The following is a 26602-nucleotide window of genomic DNA, read 5'->3' as shown; positions in this document are numbered from 1 at the left end:
AAGATACAGGGCATTTTTGGAAATGTTGCATTTTGGGACTCGTCTTGTATCTCCCTTATCTTTTAACTTATCGAAAAGGTAAAATAATATCCTTATAGATTTTTTTTCCGTAGAATACTGTGGTGTAGATCTTTTTTGTTAAATATTTACTACTTTTGAGTTATAGAGCAAACTTATGTTTTTTTTTTAATAGAACACCCTGTACTTCTCATAAACACGCCAATAAATGACGATAAGTTAAAGGAAAACGGAGATACGAGTCGAGTTCCAAAATGCAACGTTTTCAAAAATGCTCTGTATCTTAAAAATTAAGAGGGCTATGAGAATTTTAACAGCATCTTTTATTTCACGAAAAAGTAGCACACTGTTGCAAAAACCGCTTCCCGTTAATGTTAAAAATAAAGGAGATATCCCGCAAAAGTACCCAAAATAGGACATCCTGTACGTGTTATGCCTTACGAGAAAAGGGGGTATTTTTATTTGTAGACAAAATAGACACACGTCACAAAAATTACGGCCAATCAGATGTCTCACGCTAAAATTGTGAAATAGTACGAGCGTCGGAATGAAATCTATGTGTCTTTGATATACTTGTCTATGATATGTCTTTTCTTTGTCCTACCTTAGTAGTTTTTTTTCCAAGTACTTTATTGTCGAAAATTTGGTACATGTACACGAATTTTATTGACAAAGCTTCAGAAAATAAATACAATCAAATCAGATTTTACAAAACAAATATAAAAAATGTATACAACATATAAAATGCCTAAAAAAAAAATGCAAGAGAAAAATGTTACAAACAAAATCTTTATAAAACAAAATATATGCATGTAGACAAAGGTAGCAGAGATAAAGGGACACATAAAGGTATGTTCAAAATTAAAATTAACAGATTAAAAGCTTAGCATCTACTACACAACATCCTCAGCCTTAAAAAAGTCTTCAATCGAATAAAAGGCTTTTAGAAGCAAATATGACTTCAGTTTATAACGAAACTGGCGCAAAGACTGAACACTTCTTAATTCCACGCTAATGTGATTATAAATCATTAAACCGCGATATATAAATGAATCTTTGATAGATGTAAAATGAGGAATAGGAAGGGGAATATTATTAATCTATCTGGTAGGATAACTGTGATGTCGGATTGGAAAACTGTTCTTATTTTTGAATATTAAACATGCAGTTTCCAAAATAAATAATAATGGTAGGGTCAAAATACGGCTCTCTTTGAAAAGATTACCACAATGCATTCTAGAATGGGCCCTAAATAAACTTCTGACAGCCCTCTTTTGCAGCACAAAAACAGACTGAAACAGATAATTTGAACATGCACCCCAAAATGGAAGAGCATACCTTAAATGCGACTCAAACAAAGCAAAGTACACGTCACGAGCAACATCTCTCCCCAGTTCATGAATGGTTGCCCTAACAGAGAAGCAGCCAGAAACAAGTTTTTTATTTAACTTTATTATATGGTCAGAAAACTTTAAATCTTTATCAATGACTAAACCAAGAAACGCAGAATAGTCTACCATGTCCAATGCGTTCTCACCAAAATCAGGACTCTCAGCTTGAAAATTGAAACCAATAATATGGGACTTTGACATATTTAAGCAAAGTTGATTGGAATCACACCATTGCTTCAATTTTAAGAGATCGGCTGCAACATCTCTGACAAGCTACTAGGGATCTTTATTCGACCATAAAACCGTTGTGTCGTCAGCAAACAATGTAAAATGTCCACATATGCTAAATGTAATAAGATCATTAATGTATACAAGAAATAGAAGGGGACCAAGAACTGACCCCTGTGGAACACCACAATCCACAGACTCCCTACCAGAAAAGTCACCATTAAGGTACACAGACTGCTCGCGGCCAGACAAATAGCACTGAAACCACTTCAGTGCAACATCCCTAACTCCATAAGCAGAAAGCTTCTCAAGCAGTATCCTATGACTCACACAATCAAAAGCCTTGGACAAGTCACAGAACACCGCCGCAGTCGCCTCTCTTCCATTAACACCCTGGAGAAGTTTGGACAAGAAATCAAACATAGCGTCAGAGGTGCTTTTCCCTGATAGAAAACCAAATTCCAATCTTCCCCCAGAAGAAACCTTAAAAGACGATCCTTCATAAGTCTTTCAATTAACTTAGATAAAGTAGACAAAATTGAAATCGGCCTATAGTTGGATGGACTAGAACGATCACCACCCTTATAAAGAGGCAAAATTTTTGCTAATTTTAGGCAAAGAGGAAATGTGCCCGACTGAAATGAAATATTAATAGCATCAGAAAGAGCCTGAATAGCACTCAAAGGAAGTTTTTCCAATAAATTCACTGAAATACCATCGTCACTAGATGCCCTTTTCTTTTTCATCGATCCTATAGTGCAAAAAATCTCCCTGGGAGTAGTGGGGCTGAGGTAAAATGAGTTTCTACTAGTGGTAGGTAAAAATTTGAGAGGATCATAGTTGAGTATACACTGTATGTACTTCCTTTTCTAATGCATTAATCTTTTATTAAAAACACACTATTAAAGAAAAAATTTATTGACTTTGATTAAAAAAAAAGTAAACTTAAAACAATTTTTTTTTAATACTTCCCAATACTTATACTAACCCCTATAGGTATTGGTGCAAATAGGAAAAAACAATACTACATAATTAAATGTTTTATTTTTAGAATTGCTATTACCTTTGGTTTTGACGTTTGCGGCGAACTCTCTCTACTATCCTCTAAAAACTCAATTCTGGAATTTGGTGGCAAGGCATACTCGTCCATCAGAAACGACTTCTCCAGTCTCCAATTATATGCAGCAAAAATCAAAAACGAGGCAACTTTTTTCACTCTTACAAGTTCGGATTTGGTCGTACCCCTAAGAAGTACCGTAGCCCCCAAATGAGGTGCCATAAGACCTTCGAAAAACATCAGAGTCTTTGATCCACCTAAAATTTAATACAATTTAAAAAATATCATATCAAGTCACCGGTATACGGTTAACGAAATTGTTTTTCGTAACCAAACTAATACATTTCAAGGATGATAGATGAAAATGACTGTTTCAAAATGTCACAAGATGTGTTTAATAATTATACCTTTTTCTGTCGGGAACGTCTTCAAATAAAACTTCTTGCAAGTGCCCAAATTCGGTCTGCCTATATGGGCGTCAACGGCAGTAACTAAGTCACCCTCTGTACATCTGGACAGCCTATCCATTACTGACCGTTTGACGTTGTGCACTAGTGTAATTTTGTATTGCCTCAACATATCCTGAGCCAATCTGGAGATATTTTTGTGTACAAAAACGACATCTGGTTTCAGTGCAGCTATCCTCGCTGACACGTGGCGTAAGTATTCGTGTTCCTAAGTAAAAAACTTCATTTATAAATACACTAAAATCGGCACACTAAAAATCCTGTATACCTGCATCATAACAGGTTCCAGAGACATAAGTCTTCCCTCGGTCCTTTGATAAACTACTGAACATTGCAAGAGTAATATCCTGGGATTATCGATTTCTACCGACATCTCGCGGTGAGCTACGTTCTTACTACAAACTATCCCGCCTACGAGGTAAGTGTCTTCTTTTTTACCCCCGGGTAATTTTTTTATCTGAACGTAGTTACGGATATCCAGCTCTTCGGCGTCGTGGTTCTTGTCGGGCCTGATGAGGCATATTATATCCCGAATTAACGGGACTAGGATGTCGCTCCAAGATATCGAAAGACCGTTGGCGGATAGGAGCTGTTTTAGTAGGCTCTGTTCGTGCTGCTCATAAGCATCGGATAGAAGTTCGTAAGCTTCTTTTTCGCCATTTTCTTCGCGCAAGGATGATGCGTGAAACCAGCCTAAAAGTTGTGAAAGCATCTATATATCAGTGTGCTTCAAATAAGTTGGGAATATTTTTCTTGGAATCTACCATATAGAGATGATACATTTCACTTTTTTTTTAGATTATATACTCTATCCACTCTATTTAAGGAAAAAAGTGAAAAAGCTCAATTTTCATTCTAATATCCCGAACTCAGTCTACTATATCATAAGGAATGATAAAATTATGTTTTTTTCCATGAAATTGTGTAAATAAAGCCAGAAAAATACAATTTCCGGTAAGATTTAAACAGTAGTTTAGAAACGAAACAGTGATATAGAAAAAAAGTTAAAAAGTTCCACTTTCATTCATGTAAATTGAGTGGATTGAAGTTATGTACAGTATGTTGTTGAAAACATTTGAAAAACAATTTATAAATTCTACCAGCTATAGGAAATTCTCTCTGGAAATTTACTGAAAATTATCGGTCATTGGTGGAATCTGTTTTGATGTACGTAAGGGATCGTGCATGAGCAAGTTTAAAAATCGCAATATTCGTAAATTGTATTTTGTAATATTAAATATATACATATATTGGCTCGACTTTATAATAATTATGCTCTTTGGCTTGTAAAAAATGTGTAATTCCAGATCAGCTACTTGTAGCTTTTGGACTTTTATAATTATTTATTGTATACTTTTATAATACTCTACTAAAAAGGAAATAAATGTTGTATTCTATTCATTCCTATGTCCCATCTCAGTAGGATATATATACAAGAGGGTTATAAAATGTTATTATCTCTGTCAAACTGAACAAATTCTGGCCGAAAAACCTCAATTATAAAAGATTCAGATAGAGGTTAAAAAAATGGTAAAAGAGTTTTCCTTGATTACAAAATGAGTTTTTTCCACATTCACATTCATGTGAATTCATGACAAAAGACTCTGATCAAAAAATCCTTAATATTACAACTGACTCCAGCAGCTTTTTTCTCGCCGATTCCCCAGAGCAATCAGTAACAACCACTGGTTGATTTTAATGACAATCAATCATCTACCCATTAGCATCAAAGAGATTTCTAAAAATGGCAAGGAAGGGTATAGTTTATGCATATTTTCAGTTTAACTTTGTTTCTTCCCACAAATTTGACTTACTGCATTTTAGCACAAAAAATGCTATAGAACTAACACTTTTAAGCATTCCGACGAGTTTAAGGAATAAATTTATAAAAAAATCACATTACAAAGCTAAAAAATGTACGAGGTCTAACGATTTTTTTCTGATGACATGATACAAAACCGATAATGTTACCAAAACTGATTCAATATCTTATTTTAGACCTTAGCCACAAATATTTTAAATTTTATTACGAAATATGTTAATGTAATTTTATTACCATGTTATAATTAATAATCTTGCCTTAACAACGATTTTAGGAACTATGCAAAAAAATTAAAGTGATTAGATATTACATCGGGTTAAATATAAAATTATTACAGATTTATAGATCAGATGTGCCACTTAGTGAAACTATAAAAATCAAATGCTATCCATGATATGGGATTTGAGAAAGATATATAATAAATTTACCTGATTCTGGAGCAAGCTCTCGTTGCTCAGATGGTCGGACTACAGTAGTTTCTTCGTGCTTGCAAGACTGTACTTCGGTTGCGGGAGTTTCCACGCAGTAAGGGGATTCTGGTGGTCTGCAGAGGTAGACGCTACTCGCCTCTACATTCATGTCCAGCGTGTACGAGTTCGATGTGGGTAGAGGACCGAGTGGAGTGTCTGTATCAGAATCTATAACGGAAAATATCGGGACGCAAAAAATTGTTAAGTTGGAGAAAAAGTCGCTTATTGCTAAATCAGAGTTGTCAAAACTCAAAACTTCATAAAATAATTAGATAAAAAGATAAACGAGCACTAGATCTCTCAGGGTTTTTTTATTAGGAAAATACGCAGTAAAAAAGTATGCAGCTAGGCAAAAGCATATAAAGTTTAACTATGATTGGTCTTTATATTTATGAATTGTGCATTTCTGTCCACAAAATCAAAGAGATTCAGACGCAACATCATTGATCTTTATTATCCAACCAGAAGCAATAACAATTTTTATACTTTCTCATAATGGCTTTACATATTTGCAAGTTTTATAATTTAATGTCTGATCAAATAAGATCAGAGGTCACCTTAAATGCTTTCAAAACTCATCTTAAAAATTATTCAAATTCAAATCCAAAACTTCTGCTGTATTTTTTGTTTTGTTAATTTAATTCTAATAATCTTGACGATAATTTACATCCAATGGTCGATCCTCTTAACTTACTCGTTGCAGTTAATATTGATAGATTCAGAAGGCTTTATTTAAGAACAAGGGTCTACCAGACGTTGCATTATATTGACTTTGATGGGGATAATAAATGATTATTGGCAGTGTGGGTTTTTCTCAACATGTTTAAAAATGAGGGAGTAACAAAAATGGAAAATTTACTTACGCTAATGAATCCATATTTAGATTGTGGACATCATGTCTTTATGGATAATTTGTATAACAGCATTGATCTTTGTAAAAAATTATGTAGACGAAAGACCCATTGCACTGGAATACTTCGGCGTAATCGAAAAGACAACTAGGATTCAATCACTAAGCGAAATTTAAAAAAGGGGCGTATGGCGAAGATCTGGCGAAAAAATTAAGATAGACGAAATATCCAACTATAATATAATTATGTCTGGTGTTGATCGTTACGATCAGATGATAAACTATGACTGCTCTCCAAAAAAAAGCATCAGATGGTAAAAAGTAATGTTCTACCTAATGGACATCACTCTTTGAAATTCCTCTTATGTAAAAAAATTAGGTTACTTTTATCGAGTTTCGGAAAGAAATTATAAAAGAATATTTCGGTATTGAAAGTTTACAAATATGAAGGATGGACGTCATTTAGTCAAGGCAGGGCAATTGCATGGGGGCAACAGAAGTAGGATTGGAAGAGAGGTTTTGGATATTCTTCAGCAATAAGTAATCTATATTATTTTAAATCGAAAGGATCCGAAGAAAAGCTACCATCTAAGCTTGCAAAAATTGTGCTTCTATATCCATTCAGAAAGAAACCTTGTCCAGACAAGCCTGCCCTTAGTGTAGTACTTGGAGGAGTACTGTACAAAAATGTGAATTGTATTATGATTATATAATATTAACATTGTGTATATTGTGTTTATTTATGACAGTATATGCCGTCGTCCCAGAGCATAATAAAATATATGGATTGGGACAAAACTGTCTTAGTATTTTTTTAAATCATAGTTTTATCAGATCTATAGTAAACCCAAATTTATTTTTAAATTGGCGAAATAAACATTTAATTTTCATTAGTTTTCAAGTGAAATCTTAATAGTTAGTTTTAAAGGTTGATATAAAAAAGTCAATATATTTTAAAATCCTCGAACGCAGCTTCTCGTGAACAAGCAAAACTACATATAAATCCCGGACAGCGTACATAACGAACGCCCAAAGGACAAATGTCAAACCTCATTTCAAGTATGAAGTAAACACCAACAAACAAACAAGCAGACACCTCTAAAGAAGAAACAAACCCCATTTTTCCTTGTTTTGTCGTTTTTTTCTGAAAAAGAGGCATCAAACAGCAGCCATTAATCAGCTGAATTTGAGGCTTGATAATTATCACAACATTTATGGATCTACTCGAGACAGTTTTAAGAAGTTGCGGTGCCGAGAAACACTTCAAAAGCTTTAAGGATAATGGGATAGATTACTCTGTGCTTAAAACCCTTACCGAGGAAGATCTCAAAGAGATAGGGGTCGAAGAAGAAGACATAAGATCCAAAATACTCAGTTTTTCTAAAAATCTGCGGATGCGTAGTGAAAAGGGAGTTCTCAAAGTCAATGGCCCATACCTCACATTACTTTTAATGCAGACAAATATTCAATTGGTTAAGCACTATGTCAACCTTTTATATGCTGTAAATGGGCCCAAGGTTGATTTGTGCTATATCAAACTGAAGGAGTCAGCAGAGTGTTTAGCAAGTTGTGTCGAGAGTTATGATAAGCAGGTTGAAGCTTTGGTGAACCTCAAAGAATTGAGAGAAAGACGAAAGAGGACTAAAATTGATGTAATTAAAGGTAGAGTAATAGTTGCTGCATTAATTATGGTCTCTACTTATATTCAGTTTATATCTCCTTATAGCCTCTTAAGTTAAATTATTTTTTATTACAAGTTTAACAGTTTAAATACTTTTTTCCTTGAGCCTTTCAGAATATTTAACAACTAACACTGGATTTAAAAACAATGTTCGATAGGTGATGGATCTGTATTTTGTCATTCTATTTCAAAATATTAGAAATAATTGTAATAGAATATAGGATACTTTGATAGGAAAACCAGCATACATTTCACTCTTAATAAATCACCACATAAATCAATCACAAACTCAATACATTTGTCATACTTACATGAAAAATTTAACACTGGTTATCAAGTTCATGTATAATACACACTTAGAAAAAGCTTTTTACTGAATTGACTTTCCTGAAATTATTTGTAGGACTGGAAATTTTTCTATAGGCACTAAACTTATTATATTATTAATATTTTTGAGGTTTTTCAACAAAAAGTGACACCTCAAAATTTGGGGCCTCAATATGGGGTAACCATATTGGGCTAAGAGTTTGGGATTTAGATATAATAAGAAAAAAATATTAAGAACTCAAGATTGGGCTGATACTATGCATCTATGCTAAACTTGTAAGTTTCATAATAAGACATAAACTTTTTGATAATATACCTAGATACAATAACAACCAGTCACAATTTTTATACATTTTTTTTTATCTTATTAGAAAGTTCACAAAGGAGAGTTGTTAAATTTTTATGTTATAAAATGAAACATAAATATTAATCCACAAAGAAGGATTGATCAAAGATGTGACAATTAAAATATAAGTTATTGAGCATGTTACTTTTCATTTCCCTCAAAAACCTAAGTACTATAGGGCCAGATAACACTATGAATAGGAAACAAAAGTATTTTCTTACATACTACAAATACAAATTTGTATCAAAATTTCTCACATTATATGTATGGCATTTAATAGAAATTGCCCTTTTTATGATGTCTTCTTTATGCTATGTAAAAAAGGACTGAGAAGTGTATTGAAAAAATATAATCTAATGGCATAAAAAATTTCAATATAATAGTCAGTAAATATTATACTATTTGTCATCTTGTTATAATATAATTCTATTCTCTTTTCTTCATTCTAATTATAATTAGCTTTAGTAAATGTCATACATATAATCTCGATCTGTAATTGGTGGAAAAACTGTTAAAACAATAAATAAATAAAAAATAAAGTAATGGTTTTCTTTCAGTATGACCAAAAATACCAAACAAAAAATATTTACAATAATACTTACCACTGTTACTTGAATCATGTGATATCTGTTGCACCCAACTTGGTTCTTCCTGGGTAGGAACATCACAATTAGGACTTAGCTGTGTAAAATTTGTAGAAAAAGAGTTGCCCTTTCTATACCTAACATACCCATCCACAAAAACGCTTGGTTCTGTAAAAGATTCTATGTAGTTGCCTTCTAGAAGTGCTTGAGATAAAGCTGCAGCTTGAATCCTATTCAATGGCCAGTTTTATATATAATTGTAAATAACTTTCTAAAGAAAATTACCTATTTTTTGCTTTTTGTTGACAAATTAGCCAATCCACAAGTTCAGATCCTAAAAAACAATCAGAATATGTGCGCATTCTGTGTTTAAAAGGGCTGAAATTAACCCCAGTAGTTGTTTTACATATTTCATCAAAGAGATTTCTTAAAGATATGGAATTTTGTAGTGCCTTGCACTTCTCTTCATTAGTAAGATATGAAGTCGGACTAGAAAATAATATTGATTAAGATTGCAACAAGATTTTTTTGCTATCATATTCTACCTTCCATCAGAGCCGAATCTCTCTTCCTGATATCCAACTGAAATTTTCCTTTTTAAACAATCATTGCTCTCAGATGAACTAAGTGGTTTATTTGGTGACAAATCATCTGATATGCCAATATTTGAATCACCAAATTTGCTTTGTAAATTTTGTTGTAAAGCTTTCAAATCAGCTGAGAGAGTGGCATCAAAATTTGCAGACTGAAGATATGAGAGAACTATTTTACAACAGTAAGTACACACCCGCAGGTCTCCTTAAAATTATTGAATACATTTAGAGGATTTTTATGTAAATGTGTCCTAAAATGACCGATTTACATTATTTTGGGAAAAGTTAAGTACCTGTACAGCCAAATATTTTCCCTGGTATTTGTTGGTTACAGCATTGAGAACAAAATATTTGGCCACATACTCTGCAATGGTGCCTTCTCCTGAAGGTGGTAAACTTTTCAGAGCATTCATAACATTCTTTACTGACAGAGTCTGGCATCCAGTATTGCTTTAATTCAGTGTCTGCATAGTCTTGCAAGCTCTAAAATTGCCAAATTATGTTTGTGTTTACTTAATATCACAAACTTAGAATTAATTAGCATCTTAGTTGAAAATTACCTACAATCAGGTAGTAAAACAAATTTTTTGGCAAAATCAGAAAAAAAATCACAATTTAAACCAGATTTGTTAACTCGACCACATTTTTACCCTCATACCCATCATCAACATCCATCTATTTTGATCTGAACAAAATATTTTGGGTGGTGCCTAAGTTATATGTTCAATTACATCTGCTAATGAATTAAAATCTTAATGTTGCAGTATGCAATAAAAACTTCACATTTGGAGGCTTTGGAACCCTGGTTGCCAAACTGGCTATAACTCAAACATTTTTGAAGTAAAAGAAACCCATGCATATAAAAATATTGGGAAAAAACACCCTTTCTTTGCCTAAAACTCCTTTAAGACTATTCTAATTATCTTGTGATATTATACCCAAATTTAATGAAAATTTTATAAGAAACTGGATGCTCCTAAGATTTTTAATCCTAGACTGTAGCAAAAATATAAACCTACAAATAAATGAAGTTTATGGTAGAAGCTTACTAATGGAGGGAAATTTATGTAAAATTTAATTACACTACTATTAGAAATAAATAGTTTTTTTTACCATGTACTTACATTAGTTTTCAGTGCTAAAAGGGTGCTTATCCTTTTTAAAACATTAGGAAGGCTCCGTCCTTCATTAATATTAACCTGATATATATTAGGGACACCAACACTTCCACACTCTACACTTTCATCAGCCCAAGATGGTAGGCCTTCATTACTTGAACAATTTGTTTCAGAATTTGGTGATTCTTCAGTTTTGTTTGCTTTAAAAAACTTAGAAATAAATTGGGTTACTGTTTGGGGTTTTTCCTCTTGCTGCAAAGGGGCGAATTCAGTAAGTTTGTTGGGACACTGCAGATTTTTACTCATTTTATTTTATGTTTTGACTATATGCCTTTTCCCGATTTTTGTTTTGCTTCCTAATTGCAGACAAAGATATCAGGGTTATGATAAGCGATATATCAATGTTAAATATAATTAAGTATTCGCAATAACATTGTTTTTACAAGAAACTCAAAACCTTGGCTAATGAGGTGGAATGTTTTGATATTTTTTATTGTCAAAATCAGCTGATGATTTGTATTTACCAGGGTCAGAATAAGGCAATTTCCATTATGACTGGTTAATAAATAGTAAGTCTAATTTCACCCTTTTCCGAACTAATATTCGAAATACGGATATGATCGACTGACATTATAAAGTAATAAATAATTTGATATATGGAGAGATAGAAAAGTAGATATAAAGGATCTATGAGAAGCAGAACTATACAATACTAAAACTTATATTAGTTTAATTTACTAATATAAATTACTAAAAATTATTACTTTTAAAGCTTAATGAAGCAGTAAAATAATATTTACAGCGCTTATAACAAGTAAATAATTTTTTAAATTAATTATGTTGTCAGGGTTCGGCTTTACAACCGAAACCAGATCATGTTAAAACCGCCCATATTAGTAGAATCTAAGATTAGACGTACGTACTATATACTCCGTCTTTGTTAGTGGTATCAAACTGATCCAGCTTGTCTCTTTCTACCATGTCGCTTCTTTGTTCGTGAAATAACAGGTAGGTCATTTCTTTAATTTCCCGCAAGCTGTCAATATGTCAGTTTCTTATCCGTTGTCGTGATGAGTGTTTGTTTATTTCCCACTTAATTTGTTTATTACGTATTTGTTTATGCGGCTAATAGAATAATTTATTTGCGTACGGATTAATGTTGTGTTGTGACATGTGTTTTGGCTTTTTTCTATGCGATATCGACTGTTTTAAGGTATCAAGAACAATTAGTGTCCTGTGGACAAATAAGATCAAATAGTGGTTAATAAAAAAAGGGCAAAACGCCCATAAATATGACGGAACTTCTGATGTCTCGGGGAGATACCTTCCCCAGGTCCTTCCTGGACAGTTATCGTGCCTCTAAAAGTACAGACTTTTACGGCGATTTGACCTCTAGCAAAAGTGATGAGCTTGTGTTGCAAAATGCAGCAGAGATTCCTCTCGCTGAGGAAATTCATCATGGACATTCGGAAAATTTGTTAGATTCGGTCTGCTTGTCGCCTACTAAAGAGGATTTCCTTGATAAGCCTGATTTGGTTTTGCCCAAACATCGGTCCAAAAGGTCTTCTGTCTGTGACCGAGTTGATCCTGAGGATAGTATTAGGGATATAGTCAGTGAAAATGATTTCTACAGGTAAATTCAGCTTTATCACTGGTTTCATAATATATAGATTAAAGCACTCTTAAATTCTATGTAATATCTTTTTATCTACATTATAATCTGATTACTTATCTCATAGACTTAAGGATATAAGTGGCAAAACTACTGCTACTAAGTATAAAAGTACTAAGTGTTAAAATTTCAATAAAGTAAACATTATATCGTGGGCATATAAAATTAATTATACAAAGAAAACCCTGTAAGTCCACTTTTTTCAAAAAATCGTTTTTTTGCATAGCCAAGTCCATTTGAATATAACCTATCATACTAAATACCCGTTAAGTCCAATATAGTTCAAATAGAAGAGATATGTCTAGCTTTCAAGTTATTAAATCCGGAGAGACTAAATATTATTCAGGAAAAATCTATTAAGTGCACTTAATTGATTTATAAATTATTTGACACTCAGAAAAAATCCATTAAGTCCAATAATAAGTTTGCGGTATTCGAAATTGCATCCTGATATTATCAAATATGAATATGAACATAGCAACGATTTTAAGGTTATTTCAAAAAAATTAGAGAAACTATATAAAGACCCTACCGATAAGCACAAAGAAAAAAGAAGATCTTTTGAAATTATGCAAAAGTGGTGCTATTCCTTCGGAATTCCATGGGTGGTACCAGTCTCTTTCTACTGCAAAAAATATTGAAGAAGCCAGTATTGAAATTTCCAATGAAGAAACTGATTCTGATTCCGACAATGAGCCTCTTTCTCATTATCTTGTTCAGAAAAACTAATACAGTTTATGAAGAAAAATCTGATAAGTCTCAAAAAATGTGATTAGTTTGTCAGCGAAAACCCATTAAGTGCAATTATTATTTAAAAATGCTAATAAACAATTTGTTCTAAAAAATAATGTATTTTAATTTAACCTAATCTAACTCTAAACAGATGTTACTACCCAAAAAATGCATTTAGCAAACATAAAAAATAAAATTGGATTTTACATAAAACTTGAAAGTTTAAAATCGCTTTTTTCACATTTTTAGTTTTAGGACTTACAGGGTTTTCCTAGTACGCCCACGATATACTGTTCTATATTTGAAAATATTGCAAGTGTTCTTAGATTTTCTCAGACATTTTCTTCTTCATACATAAAAAAATTACTTCATACTGTTATAATTATTGAATTTATATGTCATGCCTAAGGAAAACACTCTTCACAAGTGAACCTGCTAATTCTAAGAACCAATAAATAAGAGTCTGTAGACATCATATTACAGTGATATCCCATTGAGCCTTTTGAATAGGCATGGTAGGTAGTTTTTTAGGTAGTCGAGAAAAGACCATGACAGTGAGTATGGGGTGTTTTTCTTACAATACTTGTATTATTCTTGGTTTCGGCGACGAATTAATGTTTACTGTAGGTATTTCTTGTTTTTGATTTTTTTTTAGTCAAGTCCTTTATATATAATTCTCCATAAATATTTTTTCCTGTCCATAAGATGTCTAATTAATTTTACAAAAAATGATGTTATTTTACAAAACAGTTGGTGCAAACTTTTAACTTGTTGAAAGAACTCCCACTGGTTAGAAAAGTTAGTATATTTGATAAAAAATGTATAGCACAGTTATATTTTTGTCAGTCTTAACACATCTTCTGCCGTGTCATTCATATGTGAATGACATGTATGAGGGTATGAGTTGCAAAATGTAAATACCATTTTAGCTTTTTTTCGTGCCATTTCTCTGCCGGATTCCTTTTGGATTTTGGCATAGCATTCAGCACACTTTCTTCTGATTTTTTTTCCATTTGAATCTAATCTCTGTAAGAGCTGATGGTATGAGCCCTTTGATGATCTTGGTCTTTCCATCTGTTTTACCTCTTCAAGTTGTAAAAGTTCGGCTACTAACGATTCTCAGAAAATGGGTATGGTGATCTTTTTTTTTGTTACAGTCTTGTACACCACCCACGAATTCACTGCTGCCATGCCCAGTAACAGTTCTATTCCCAATTTCCGGTACCATTTGATACCCTTTCTCAAAGTGGAGACGTAGGACCCCATCTGGTCGGAGAGATCTATTCCAGCTTTGCAAAGAAAAAGCTGTCATTCATATATGAATGATGTGGCCTATCTGTCAAGAAAGAGTTTAACTTTTTCCACAGGCATATATGAATGACACATTAAAAACCATAAATTGATAAAAAAACTTGTTATTTGTCCATAATAACATACCCAAATAATATTTAAACCAAAAATATAGAAGTATAGAAATAAAAATAAACTTGGCCTCGAGAAGAATTATTCTAATAACAGCATGGAAGTAGATGTGTTAAAGGATGCATCACTGGTTATAAAGTTCCATCCAATATATTCAAGTATTTTATGGGTGTCTCATAAATCATGGTTCAAATTGGAGAAGGTGCTAAAGTAAGTCATGTCTAATATTAAAAAGGCTATGATGTTCTTAATGGTTTTCAAGTATCTTTTAATTTTGTAATTTTTCCAAAAAACATTATGAAGAATCAGCCCCAATGGTATATAAAAATTTTTTATCAGAAATAACCTCCTCTATTACCTCCTTCAATTTGGACCAGGACTCTTATACAATATAAGACAGAATTCAACCAAAAGTTCTTTGCCCATCCTCCTAAAAATTAATTAACCCTATACCTCTCTAACACCTTACTATTTACTTATAGTTGATTCCACCAATATTCTATTTTTTGATGATTGATGATAAAAGAATAAACCATGATATTAATCATAAAAAAAACCACAAAATAGATTATTGGTTGAGGGAACTATATTCTAACATAAATTACTATTTAATGCTTCTAACAATAATACATTAGATATTTCAGTAAGTGAAATAGAAAAATTAAGATTGTACAGGGTTGGAATTTTATTAAAGGTGTATTATAAGGTTTCTGCATTTTGATACCCTTATTCAAAAGGTAATAAAATAACTGTTCAGACTATCCTAACAAATGATTAGGAATTCAGGTAATTGAAGATATTCAGGTAATAATAATGCGAAGATAACCAGATAGCAATGCACAAAACTCACTAGTTTAAATAATAATAATGACTTTTATTTCCAACAAATACATAGATATCAAAATAGTAACAAATTTGTCATAGATTACCTAAATGTGGCGCAGTCTAGCTAGTAGCTACTCTATTGAACCATACATAGGAATCCTAAATATTAATTAATTATTAACTAATGTACAGTAAATACATTATAATATATACATATCACATATTATAATATATATTTAGCCACATAATATATTATTCTACAGAGTCTCCACTGTTTTATTACATCCATATCAAAATTACTGGCAACCATTAACTCAGTCAGTAGGTACCTATACCATTTAATTATTCTATATAATACAATAGCCACTCTAATTATACAAACAGATTAATATGTCCCTTAATGCGTTTTTTAAAATGAACTGATGGCAAAAAATTTAGGTGTCGCAGAATTTTGTTATAAAGATTTGCTATGTTATAACTAAAAGATCTTTTAAAAGTAGTTGTCGTGTGAAATGGAATTGTAATGATACTTGTATTATGAAGATCTAAGCTATGTATTTCAGAGCGAAACTTTATTTTTCGATATAAATAATCAGGACATTTTCTCTCAATTATCTTCTGAAATAAGACGACTGAGTGGAAAATATGTCTCTCATCCATTCTAAGCCATTGTAACTCCCTCAATTTAGCCGATACCCCTCGCTCCCCACCACATAAACCTCCAATCAACCTCACACAGTGATTTTGAATCAGTTGGATTTGGTATATATCTGTTGTTAACAAACGTGGTGCATAAATTACATCTGCAAAATTGAAATGGGATAGTACCAAAGAATCGCAAAGCAGTTTTTTCAAGGGAACTGTAAGTAGGTGTCTGTGTTTAAAAATCAGTTTTAAGTTTGAAAAAGCCTTCCTTAATATGCACATACTTACATGTTCACTAAACCTTAAACTCGAATCCACCATTAAACCTAAGTTCTTAGTGTAAATATCTAATAAATCTTCTTTCCATTCCATTAAGAACAAAATTTATAAGAATTAAAATGTATAAGAATTTTATAATAAATGGTGAACACATGTTATAAACTTATTTATTAGTTTTGACTGTTGCAGTTCTAAGTGCTTTTTCTGTTATATAATAAATATTTATTGTCCAAATACAAATTTATTTTATATATAACTTTTCTCATCTACAGAGTGTTTAAAATTATTATAAGTGCAAAGCGTTTTAACTTCAAACAAAGCTTTAATTTATCATATTTTTGTATATACTGTTTCTTTGTCGTTAGAATATAATTTAGTTATGTGACTTATATAATTATGCTGTCACACTTTACTTAGATTAATTATTATTTTTTATTAATGTATGTAATGTTGTTTCAGACTTATTAATAGTTTACTGTTGGGAGTTTTCTAAATAAATAAATAGACAGGATGTTTTTGTTGGTAATGTATACCAACTTTGCTAATTTAAATGGGAATCTCTTTAAATTATTTTAGTTTTGCATTCTACTCTTCAAAGTATTTTTTGCCAATAGGTACCAATAGGTATAAAGAAATCTGTACTCATTTTTAAAATATTTAGTGTTTTTATTTTTTTAGCTGAAATTGGGTTTGCATTTGAAATTATGTGCTGCTAAAATTAAGTAGCTTTAATAACTATTAATAATTCTGATTAATAAACCATGAGTCATTTTATTGATTTTTTTTTTGGTTTGGGTGTTAACAATTATGCAGGGTGTTTAATATTGTGATTCAAATTTTACAATATCTGACTTAAGTTAAAAAATAAAAAAAAAACTAAATCTTAAGAAGGAGTAATAATTTATACATTTATATATAATTTTAGTAAATATTATTTTAATTGAAAAGTAGAATGCAAAACTGATATAAAATATAGAGTATTCAATTTAAAATAACAAAGTTGGTATCCATCCTCAACAAACCAAACACCTTGTACAAAAATAAAACAAACCTTGTATTATATATTTTATATAAGTTTATCACTTGAATTCAATTATTCAATTCCATTATTATATTTTTATCCTTTTAAGATGAGAAAATATATAATAATTCCTATGAGTCAATAGAAAAGTATTTCTGTCTTTAATATACCTTTTTATTAATTGTAAATGTTAAGTGATATAGTGCTCAAACCTGTCTTTTTCAACTTTCTTATAGTTTATTCACTTTAGTTATTAATATTTTTTCTGCTTCCAGGTTTGTCCTGTTTAAGAAACATTATGACAAATACCTGCATCTGTCCCAGAAATTTGAAGAAACAAAAAACATTGCTTATTATTTAGAAGAAAAATATCATGAGGTTAAGGTAGGTTTCCATTTTGTTCCCATTTAGTTTCTTTCCCATGAGTACAATTGGCATTCTTGTTGTACATTCTAGACCACTTCTATACATTTATTTACAAATCATTTATCATACAAAAAAGCCAGACATCTAACCATTTAACCAGCAAAAGATGTAGGTATTGTTTTCAAAGTACATGGGAAAAGTGGCTAATGAATTTCAGCATAATTTTGTTAAAAATTTACACACAATGCTATTATAGTATTGTGTCTTAAGTGTAATTAGGGCCAGTCATTTTCACAAGAGTATTCAATGCCAGTGTTAAAGTATATAATAATTTTCAGACTGAAAGAGATGATCTTTTACAACAAAGAGAAGAAATTGCCAAAAGACTTGAATCTAATGAATGTTTACTTAGAGAGAAAGAGGACGAGGTATTTCTTCATTTAGAAAGAGTTGTGTATTTGGAAGAGCAGTGTGATAAGGTTGGTTCCGAAATAATTATTATGCATGCTTCATAGTTCTTTTAATATGCAAAGAAATAAAAATTTGTTTGCCTTATTGAAATAAAAAAATGTGTTCTCTTTTTTTGGGAGTATTAATCACTTAATTAAAATTTAATTTTGGAGTGTGCATATTTTATTATTTAAATCACATAAAGGTTATTGGTGTTTCCAGCTGAAAGCTGAAGCAGAAAAACTACATGAACAAAAGGCCTTTTTTGAGAAAGAGAGAGACAAAACTTTAAGACTGGTAAGCTGAAGAAGCCTATTTTTATTGATTTACTATTTATGAGGTTTTATTTCAGCTTCAAGAACAAGCCAAGGAATCTGAATATAATAGAAGAAAACTGGAGAGGGCCAGGCAAGAGGTGGTACATCATTTGACAAAGATAAAAAATGAGAAGGAATTTTTGGAGAGAGAAGTAAGAAACACTATTTTTTTATATACTAAGAAACACTATGTTTTACTAATTATTACTTTAAATATATAGGGAGATATTAGATATATTTATTTAATATAAATAATGTTAGTAAATACACTTGTATCATTATTAACTAACTAAGCATGACACACTTCTAAAACATATAAATAAGTATTCATAAAGCTCTTGTATAATGTATTGAAATCTATTTTAAGACATGACATTCAAAGAAATACCACAAGAAAACAAAATCGGTATGTTTAAGTATTCAAGAATCCACCTGTAATTGTTCAATCAGATTTAATAATAATGATGTTTTGCTGCAAGTATTATTGAATTGCCCTCTACAAATAATAATGGACAGAATAAAATATTCCTTGAGTTCTGAATATACAGGAAAAGTTGATTCATAAAACCATGAAAAAAGAAACTATGCTTACATATACATAATAAACCAGTTACCAAATATAACTGGAGACTAATAATCATTAATTTGTATGCGTTGTTGAAATTTTGCTAATTATTAACACGTAAACTGTCAACAAAAGAGCTATTGGTATTTTCATAGTTTTAATTTTTGACTGGCTTCTTAAGTAATTCGAAATAATGATTCGTGAGCCGCTAATGAGTTCCTGGGTAATTGTCGGAGGATTATTTAAAACAATTTCCGGCTCGGTTGCTTCGTTATTTCTGGTACTTATTTTTGTACGGTCTCGTAGGTTTCGATTTCAATAGAATTTTATAACATTGAACAAAGAGTTACCACGATTTTATTTGTTACACTGGTCCCCTTAAATTCTTTATAAACTGGTTTCTTTTTACTTGATTGTACGAAATCTGCCTTTTATAAATGATATTTGTATTCAGTGATATGTTTTAAAAATACTGGGAGTCTACTCTTCATTTTATTATAAAGCATCTTGGGTCAATTTGTATTAATAATCAAAAATAAGAAGTTTAAAACAGCTTATGCAATTTTCTCTGGGTAACTATAAAATGACATAGGCAATTATTATTAATTTTAATAGGCATAATGTATATCTATCTAATTTAGTAATTTAATTTGCATTTTATACTTTTTTTGATGTTGCAGCATCAATCATTTCTCGTTTTTTTTTAAGTTTACACGCGTCATCAACCTACTTTTTAAAGGCAGGACTGTACTTATTTTTTATTGCTTAGCAATTTGACAGTTAAATTAGTGAATAAAATTTCGTACAGGTGTTAAAATAGCATATAATTTCAATTGGTCAATGTTTTTCATATATTACTTTACATATTGATGGCCTTAAATTTCCAAGAGGACGAACTCTGCAGTAATTTATATTCAACTTCACTCTTATTTATTAAATTTTATGAACTATTGTTCCTTAACAGACTACTTCTTAACCTAAAGTAATTTAATTTTATTTTATTCTCAGAAAAATCTGGTGCATAAAGATTGATCTTTACATAGGTAACACTACTAAACCGGATTTTGGATTTGTTCTTTGATAAACTTATTGAGAATATCATTCAAAGGGATTTTAAAAATCTTGGTTTTATTTTTTGAGTAGCCAAAGGGTTCAACAACTATTCATCAAGAATAGTTTTACTAGACCGATACTGTAATAATTATGCCGGCACAGTTTGGAATCAGCGCAAATAAGTAAATATTAAATATTTGAATTATAGATTCAATCAGCGAAATCATTTCCTTTATTATAATAAGAACTTAAGTCATGGTATGTGGTTCCAAGTTCAAAAATTCGAATTTTATATTTGTGTATGAAGTTGTAAATAACCTGGCTCATTCTCGTTTTTTCAATTGTATTTAATACAATAGTTGTGAATATATTTATCCAAATGTTGATTTATGTGCTTTAAATTAAACCAAAAAGTTTTTCCTTCAAACTATTATAAAGCTTGTTTATTATCAAGCTATTTTGTGCTATCTTGTTGGCTTGTTAGCTGTGTTTGTAAGAGTGTTAAAACCACATTAATTGAATAGTGACTGAATTTTTATTATGATCATTTGAAATTTGTCTCTAAACATTCAGCTTAATAAGTCTTTTGCACCAATTTGTACCTATCTGGAAGAACACAAAGTATTCTTTCAAAAGTATTCTTTGACAATGACATGTCAGCCATCACCATATGGATGCGAGTGTACCCTAGGGTTCTGTTCTTGGACCAATGTTGTTTCTGTTATATGTCAACGATATCTCTCAAATTCCAATTAGAGAGAAATTATCTTTATTGTTATCTTTGCGGATGATACAACAATACTGTGGCATGACACTGACCCCAAGAGGTTAAAGAATATTATTGATGAAGATTTAATTCTTGTAAAGTCATGGCGTGAACTTTTGATATTTCTAAAACTAATACTGTAACTTTTAAATGTAACTTCGGAACTGACACTTTGCAAAATGAAAGAATAAGTTCTTCTGAAATATGCAAATTTGTAGGTCTGACAATTGATGAGCAATTAAAATTTGAAAATCATATCTCCTCTTTAATAGGAAAGCTATCATCCAACTGTTATGGTATTAGAGTAATAACATATTTTCTGGGATTTGATTGCCTACCATGCTCTTATTGAGTCTCATCTGAGATATCGTATTGTGTTTTGGGGTGTGTGCTCAGTTTAGCTCTATTTATTTTGCAAAAAAGAACCATACCGCTACATGTGTGTAGCTTCCTTTCGTAGCCCCTGATGTAGGCCATTATTTTTAAAACACTCTGAACTGACATTACCATGCATTTTTATGTTAGAGACTGTTTGTCTTATCCACAAAAAATATTAGCTTGGCTCCTCGGGTTACAATCTCCGAACAACTTTCTCTTTACCTCTGCCTATCCCAAAAAGTGAGCAGATTAAGTCCTCTATTGTGTACGGGGACAGAAGGCTTTTTAACCATTTACCCCTATCTATAAGTCTAATAAATTGTGAAGAACATTTTAGGAAAAATATAAAGAAACTTTTACTTGCAAAAGCATTTTATTCTTTAGACAAGTATTTAATTACAATTTTTTTGACAGTGAGGAGATTTGCATAACATGATGGAACTTAATACTACCTACTTTTTTTCAAACTTTTTTAATTGTGTAGCGTGTGTTCTATGTTCTATCTACGTAAAAATTGTTAAAATTTTTGTATTTTTTATAAAAGATTATATTGTCAACTTAAGGTTTTATATGACGCTTTGTTAACAACATTATGTTAGTAACAATAAAGCTATTTTTGACTTTGACTTTATCTTCAAAATTTCCCATTTTCAGAATGACCAGTTAAAAGAAGCTTTAGAAGCAGAACGAAAAGGCGTGCGAAGATGCGTGTCGCAACTACACAGAAGAAGGACCAATGCTTCGGAATTCGCTGATAGACGGGTAAGCCAAAAAAAAACCCTTATATATAAATTAATCGGCCTAAAAATATTACGCCACTGTACCGGTTTTATTTTTTATTGTCTATGTCATTCTCTTTTTGGCCTTGTTTCTCTGTAATCGTTTAAAACTGTTAAGACCGGACGAGTAAAATGGCAATTATTCTAAATAATAGCAGCCTTTAAATGCATTTTCGTATTTATAGCATTATAAATATAGTTGTATCATTGGGAATAGCTTGGGTTGTCTTTGCTATAAATTTATTGAGAGATCGTTCTACTCTTAAAACTTTGAAATGCATTCAAAGGAAATACATAGGCCAGCGGATGTGCCTAACCAATCCATTACGTATTGTACCGGGATAATATAAAAGCCATTGTTCGCGGTAGACTTCGCATGAAATTCAGTTAATTAGAGCTATTTAAAGAGTTATTCATTGCGGCTCTTTGCATATAACGCCAGAGTTTAAACGAATAATCTTCTGCACGTAATTGTTGCATGTATATTTTTTTTATTAGTGTGGAGTGACTGGTTGTTATGTTCTTTTAACGAAATGGGCCAAGTTGTTTTTTAATGCAGTTTGTTTATTGATGGTGGGCGTAGAGAAACGTCGAGTACGTGTATAAAAATAGTCACATTAGATTTTTTGACAGTCTATCACCCTGTATCTTTAAAAATATTTTATCAATAATCGTAACCACTTTAATCATAATAACCATTTAACCACTTTCAAATTAAGCCTCTTTTTCCTCTATTCATTGATTTTAGCGAAAATTAATTTATAATATCGTTTATTTCAATGGCTATAACAATGGAAATCTAAATTTTTCGTATGATATAGTTTTGTTAGTATTAGATAAACTTAAAGACGTTAAAGGTATGCTACAAGAACTACAAAAGACATGTTCTGAAATAGGTCAAAAAATTAATATCTCAAAAACAAAATATATGATAAATTTAGTTCCCAGTGATTAGTGATGAGGCCGAACCTCTGGGTAAACAAGTATAATTATCTTGATCATAAAATCCAAATCTCAAGAGCATTTGCGTTTTTTTTACAAAAAAAAATTAAATCAATCAAGACTAATCTAGGCAGCAGTCGCTAAAACTGAATTTTTGCTTTATTCAATAGATCTGAAATATATAGTATACACATAATACAAAATAAAGCTTTACGATGTATATTAAACAAACATAAAAACTATGTTAACAGAAACTAAATTGTATATAACACAGTTATTTTCATTTACAAAATAATACATGGGTTAGCTCCTCAACGTTTACTAGAAAATTGTACAGGGAAATTCATAGTTATGATCAAGGTTAAGAAATAATTTTTATATGCAAAAATAAATACTAACTTTATAATACCAAAATATAATGGTCTTAAATATTACAACAATATTAGCTAATAGCATTAAACGCTGAGAAACCTTAAAAACATATTGTAAGACATGTAAACTACATGTTTCAAAAATTGTACCATACGAGTACAGCTTATTCTTTTTAGTCTTAAGTTTGTTGTTTTGAATTTAAATATTAATTTGTTTCATTTCTTTATAGAAATATGTGCTTAAAGTTGTTGATCGTATAGCACATTTTTTGCTAATAAAATTTATTCTATTCTAAAAACTGTTTACAATGAACATAAAGTGAAGAAACTCCATTAAGTAAATTTCAGCAGTTTATTGCTATTTACTGTGTTCAATTGAACTTACATGGTAAGTAAAAGTAAAAACCCCTTTAAAAACATGATGAATTTAAAATGCCTACATTTTTTCAGTTCCTCGGTGAATATGGTCTTAATTTTTTTAACATAAATTTGTAAATGATGGAATGGCTTAAATGGGTTTGCTTTAGTGATCTACCAATTATAAACCCATTTTTAAATGTTTGGAAAAGCTTAAGTAATCCACGGAAAAAATCTAACAATTAAAATTTTTTTTAATACTCTTTTAACGTGAAAATTCCAACTGAAGAAACCTCAATCTAAAATTGCCTATGACATTTAATTGTTTTATAGCAGTGATATATGATGACTTCAGAAAAAGGACCAAGGTCTTACATTAATTAGTTATGAAACTTTAAACTGAATTTTTTGAACTGAAACATTACTCGTAATAGTGATGAAAAATTTTAAGATGTAGTAAAATGTAAAAAAAAACAAAGTTTAGTTTAGTTGTATATAGAAAGATTTGAACGTCAATATTTCACTCTGTACACTTATCAACAAAAATTAACAATTCCATAGAATCCATCATAAGAACATTTGGTATCTTCTTATGGGGCACTCGATATTGCCAATTGAGCTAAGATATTTTATTGCCTTCTAAACTATTTAGAAAAGTGTTTTCAACTTTGATCAGTTCAATAATAATATTAATGACTTTATTGACATTATCAATTATGTAAATTACTAACTCCTACATATGTATGTACACTATTGGCTATTGGGTAAGCTGCTCTATTAACCCAATCAAGTTCTTTGTCTATAAGCCGGTCATTCGCCTCTCCTCTAACGTTGCCATCAACAATTACTACTACAAAAAATTACAACCAATTGAATACTTGTTATACTAATTAAATCATATTGATTGGATAAAGCAAAAAATGTATTCATTCAATAATGTCTTCACATTTGCGAAATATACAAGTGGCCTCATTTTTTCAATTATTTAAACTGAAACTATTAAATCTATAATAATATAACCTTGAGCCCATTCTACCTTAAAAGTAGATGTGTAATTGTATTTTATTGAAAAAAAGTTTTTTAAAAACATAAAAGCCCTCTTAAATCAATCGAATAAAAAATACCAAACAATTATTACACATTATTCTCAGAAACCCTAGACTAATTCTTCTAAAATTGTCATTTATGTAAAAGGATAAATTTTATTACACAATATTATTATTATACTTAGCAGGTGTTCAAATTTGTTTTTAATAAACAAATAAGAAAACATGTTATTAAACAATAATCAAATATAAATGATTATACTGTGTGTTGATTATCATCCTTTTCATTGTCAAGTTACCTTTAGAATGACTTCAAAGAATAAATAAAAGCAGAGCACAGTGAGAGGCCTAAAGGAATATTGATGATGGTCTAGACTCCAAACATCTTAGGGTTTTCCTCATCTTAGTAAAGAACTTCTTTTGTTCTTCTTAGACAGTACATTTTTCTCTTTTTTTTGGTTTTATGGAAGGGATTGCAATCCCGGGGGGTTTTTTAGTATTGAGAGATTGAATACCGGGTTCTCGGGATTTATCCCAAAAAACTAGGCACCACTAAACTAAAACTAATTAACACAAAACGCACATTGTTTATTTCCGAAATGAATGACGCAAAAACATCAATTGAACAATCGTATTGTCTTCTAATTTAGATCTAATGTTCGAACAAATTAAACCTGCTGAGGAAAAACATCTTTCAGACACAAGGCTTGTCGGTGGACCAGTAAGTAGTCGGAGGCTAGTTTAAGATTAATTATGCCAAGACTGCCACCATTATTCAGCATGGCTGTTTTTTGAGAAATAATATAAGAAAATTTCTATATTGATGCTGTCTTCTTTAAACGCTGTCACTCGACTTTTTTCTTAATTTTTTGATTTTTCAGGCGGTTATGTTTATTTATTTCAGCAATTCGCCTGTATTGTTATCATTTTCGAAATCATTTCCATGTTTACTACAGTGGTTTTACTACAGTGGCCCGCCAAATTAACCGGACAACGGAAATTTGGTTCAAATTCAATCCTTGTTTTTCAAATTCGTGAGAAAAATACCCGATTTTAGAAAAATTTAATAAATCTTAATACCACCGTTATCCATATTTTTTTTAAAATTTGTTGCTAATAAAGCATTATTGCATTGTTTCCTTTAAGCCAGTGTGTTAGCCTTAAGTGCTCTTTCTCTAAGAATACAGATATCGGAATGAATGAAAAAACAGAATATTAAAAAAATATGGGACTTGAAAATGCAGCAAAATGAATCATTATTCGGATGTGAATTTTATCCACAGGGTGTTTAAATCTTAAAAGAGTAAAATTCAACTTTTTATAAACCTCTGTATAATAACAAATCCGTTGGAAATGTTTGTAGCTTCGATATGAAATAATGATGATAATAAAACGGCCTAAAATTCGGTAAAAAAAATATCACAATAGATACAATACTGAAAAAGTTATTAAGGATTGAATTTAAACTAAATGTTCGTTGTCCGGGTAATTTTGAGGGTGAGTGTGGTTTTTAGTTTTCCATGCAATGACGATATTCCAGTTCTTAGGTTTATCGGATCTTCTAAATAGTTTTGCTGACAAAATTCTGCTGGTCCAGTTTCATGTTGGGATTCTCCAAAAATTGGAAAATAAATGAGTATTTATGTTCATTAAACACCTGCAGA

At 30.8% G+C, this 26602-nt stretch overlaps 2 protein-coding genes across 2 annotated transcripts in view; one reads left to right on the top strand and one right to left on the bottom strand.

Moving 5' to 3' along the window:
* The window catches only part of LOC126739151 (1-phosphatidylinositol 3-phosphate 5-kinase), a 30321-nt gene extending 18875 nt beyond the window's left edge, over positions 1–11446 (bottom strand). The window contains exons 1-9 of the mRNA XM_050444692.1: positions 10959–11446; positions 10128–10317; positions 9787–10039; positions 9527–9730; positions 9260–9471; positions 5412–5621; positions 3430–3854; positions 3102–3369; positions 2701–2951 (exon numbers count right to left, since the gene is read on the bottom strand). Of these exons, the coding sequence (XP_050300649.1) occupies positions 2701–2951; positions 3102–3369; positions 3430–3854; positions 5412–5621; positions 9260–9471; positions 9527–9730; positions 9787–10039; positions 10128–10317; positions 10959–11258 (2313 nt within the window). The 5' untranslated portion in view covers positions 11259–11446. The remainder of the gene's footprint in view (positions 1–2700; positions 2952–3101; positions 3370–3429; positions 3855–5411; positions 5622–9259; positions 9472–9526; positions 9731–9786; positions 10040–10127; positions 10318–10958) is intronic.
* Positions 11447–12008: 562 nt separating this feature from the next.
* Positions 12009–26602, top strand: part of LOC126739305 (uncharacterized) — a 31330-nt gene continuing 16736 nt past the window's right edge. Inside the window, exons 1-6 of the mRNA XM_050444932.1 lie at positions 12009–12585; positions 17824–17932; positions 18253–18393; positions 18587–18661; positions 18717–18833; positions 22098–22205. Of these exons, the coding sequence (XP_050300889.1) occupies positions 12245–12585; positions 17824–17932; positions 18253–18393; positions 18587–18661; positions 18717–18833; positions 22098–22205 (891 nt within the window). The 5' untranslated portion in view covers positions 12009–12244. The remainder of the gene's footprint in view (positions 12586–17823; positions 17933–18252; positions 18394–18586; positions 18662–18716; positions 18834–22097; positions 22206–26602) is intronic.

This window comes from Anthonomus grandis, chromosome 8 (assembly GCF_022605725.1).
Source record: "Anthonomus grandis grandis chromosome 8, icAntGran1.3, whole genome shotgun sequence".
Taxonomy (NCBI): domain Eukaryota; kingdom Metazoa; phylum Arthropoda; class Insecta; order Coleoptera; family Curculionidae; genus Anthonomus; species Anthonomus grandis.
Note: the sequence above shows the minus strand (reverse complement) of the source record. Positions and strands in the feature narration are given on the sequence as shown.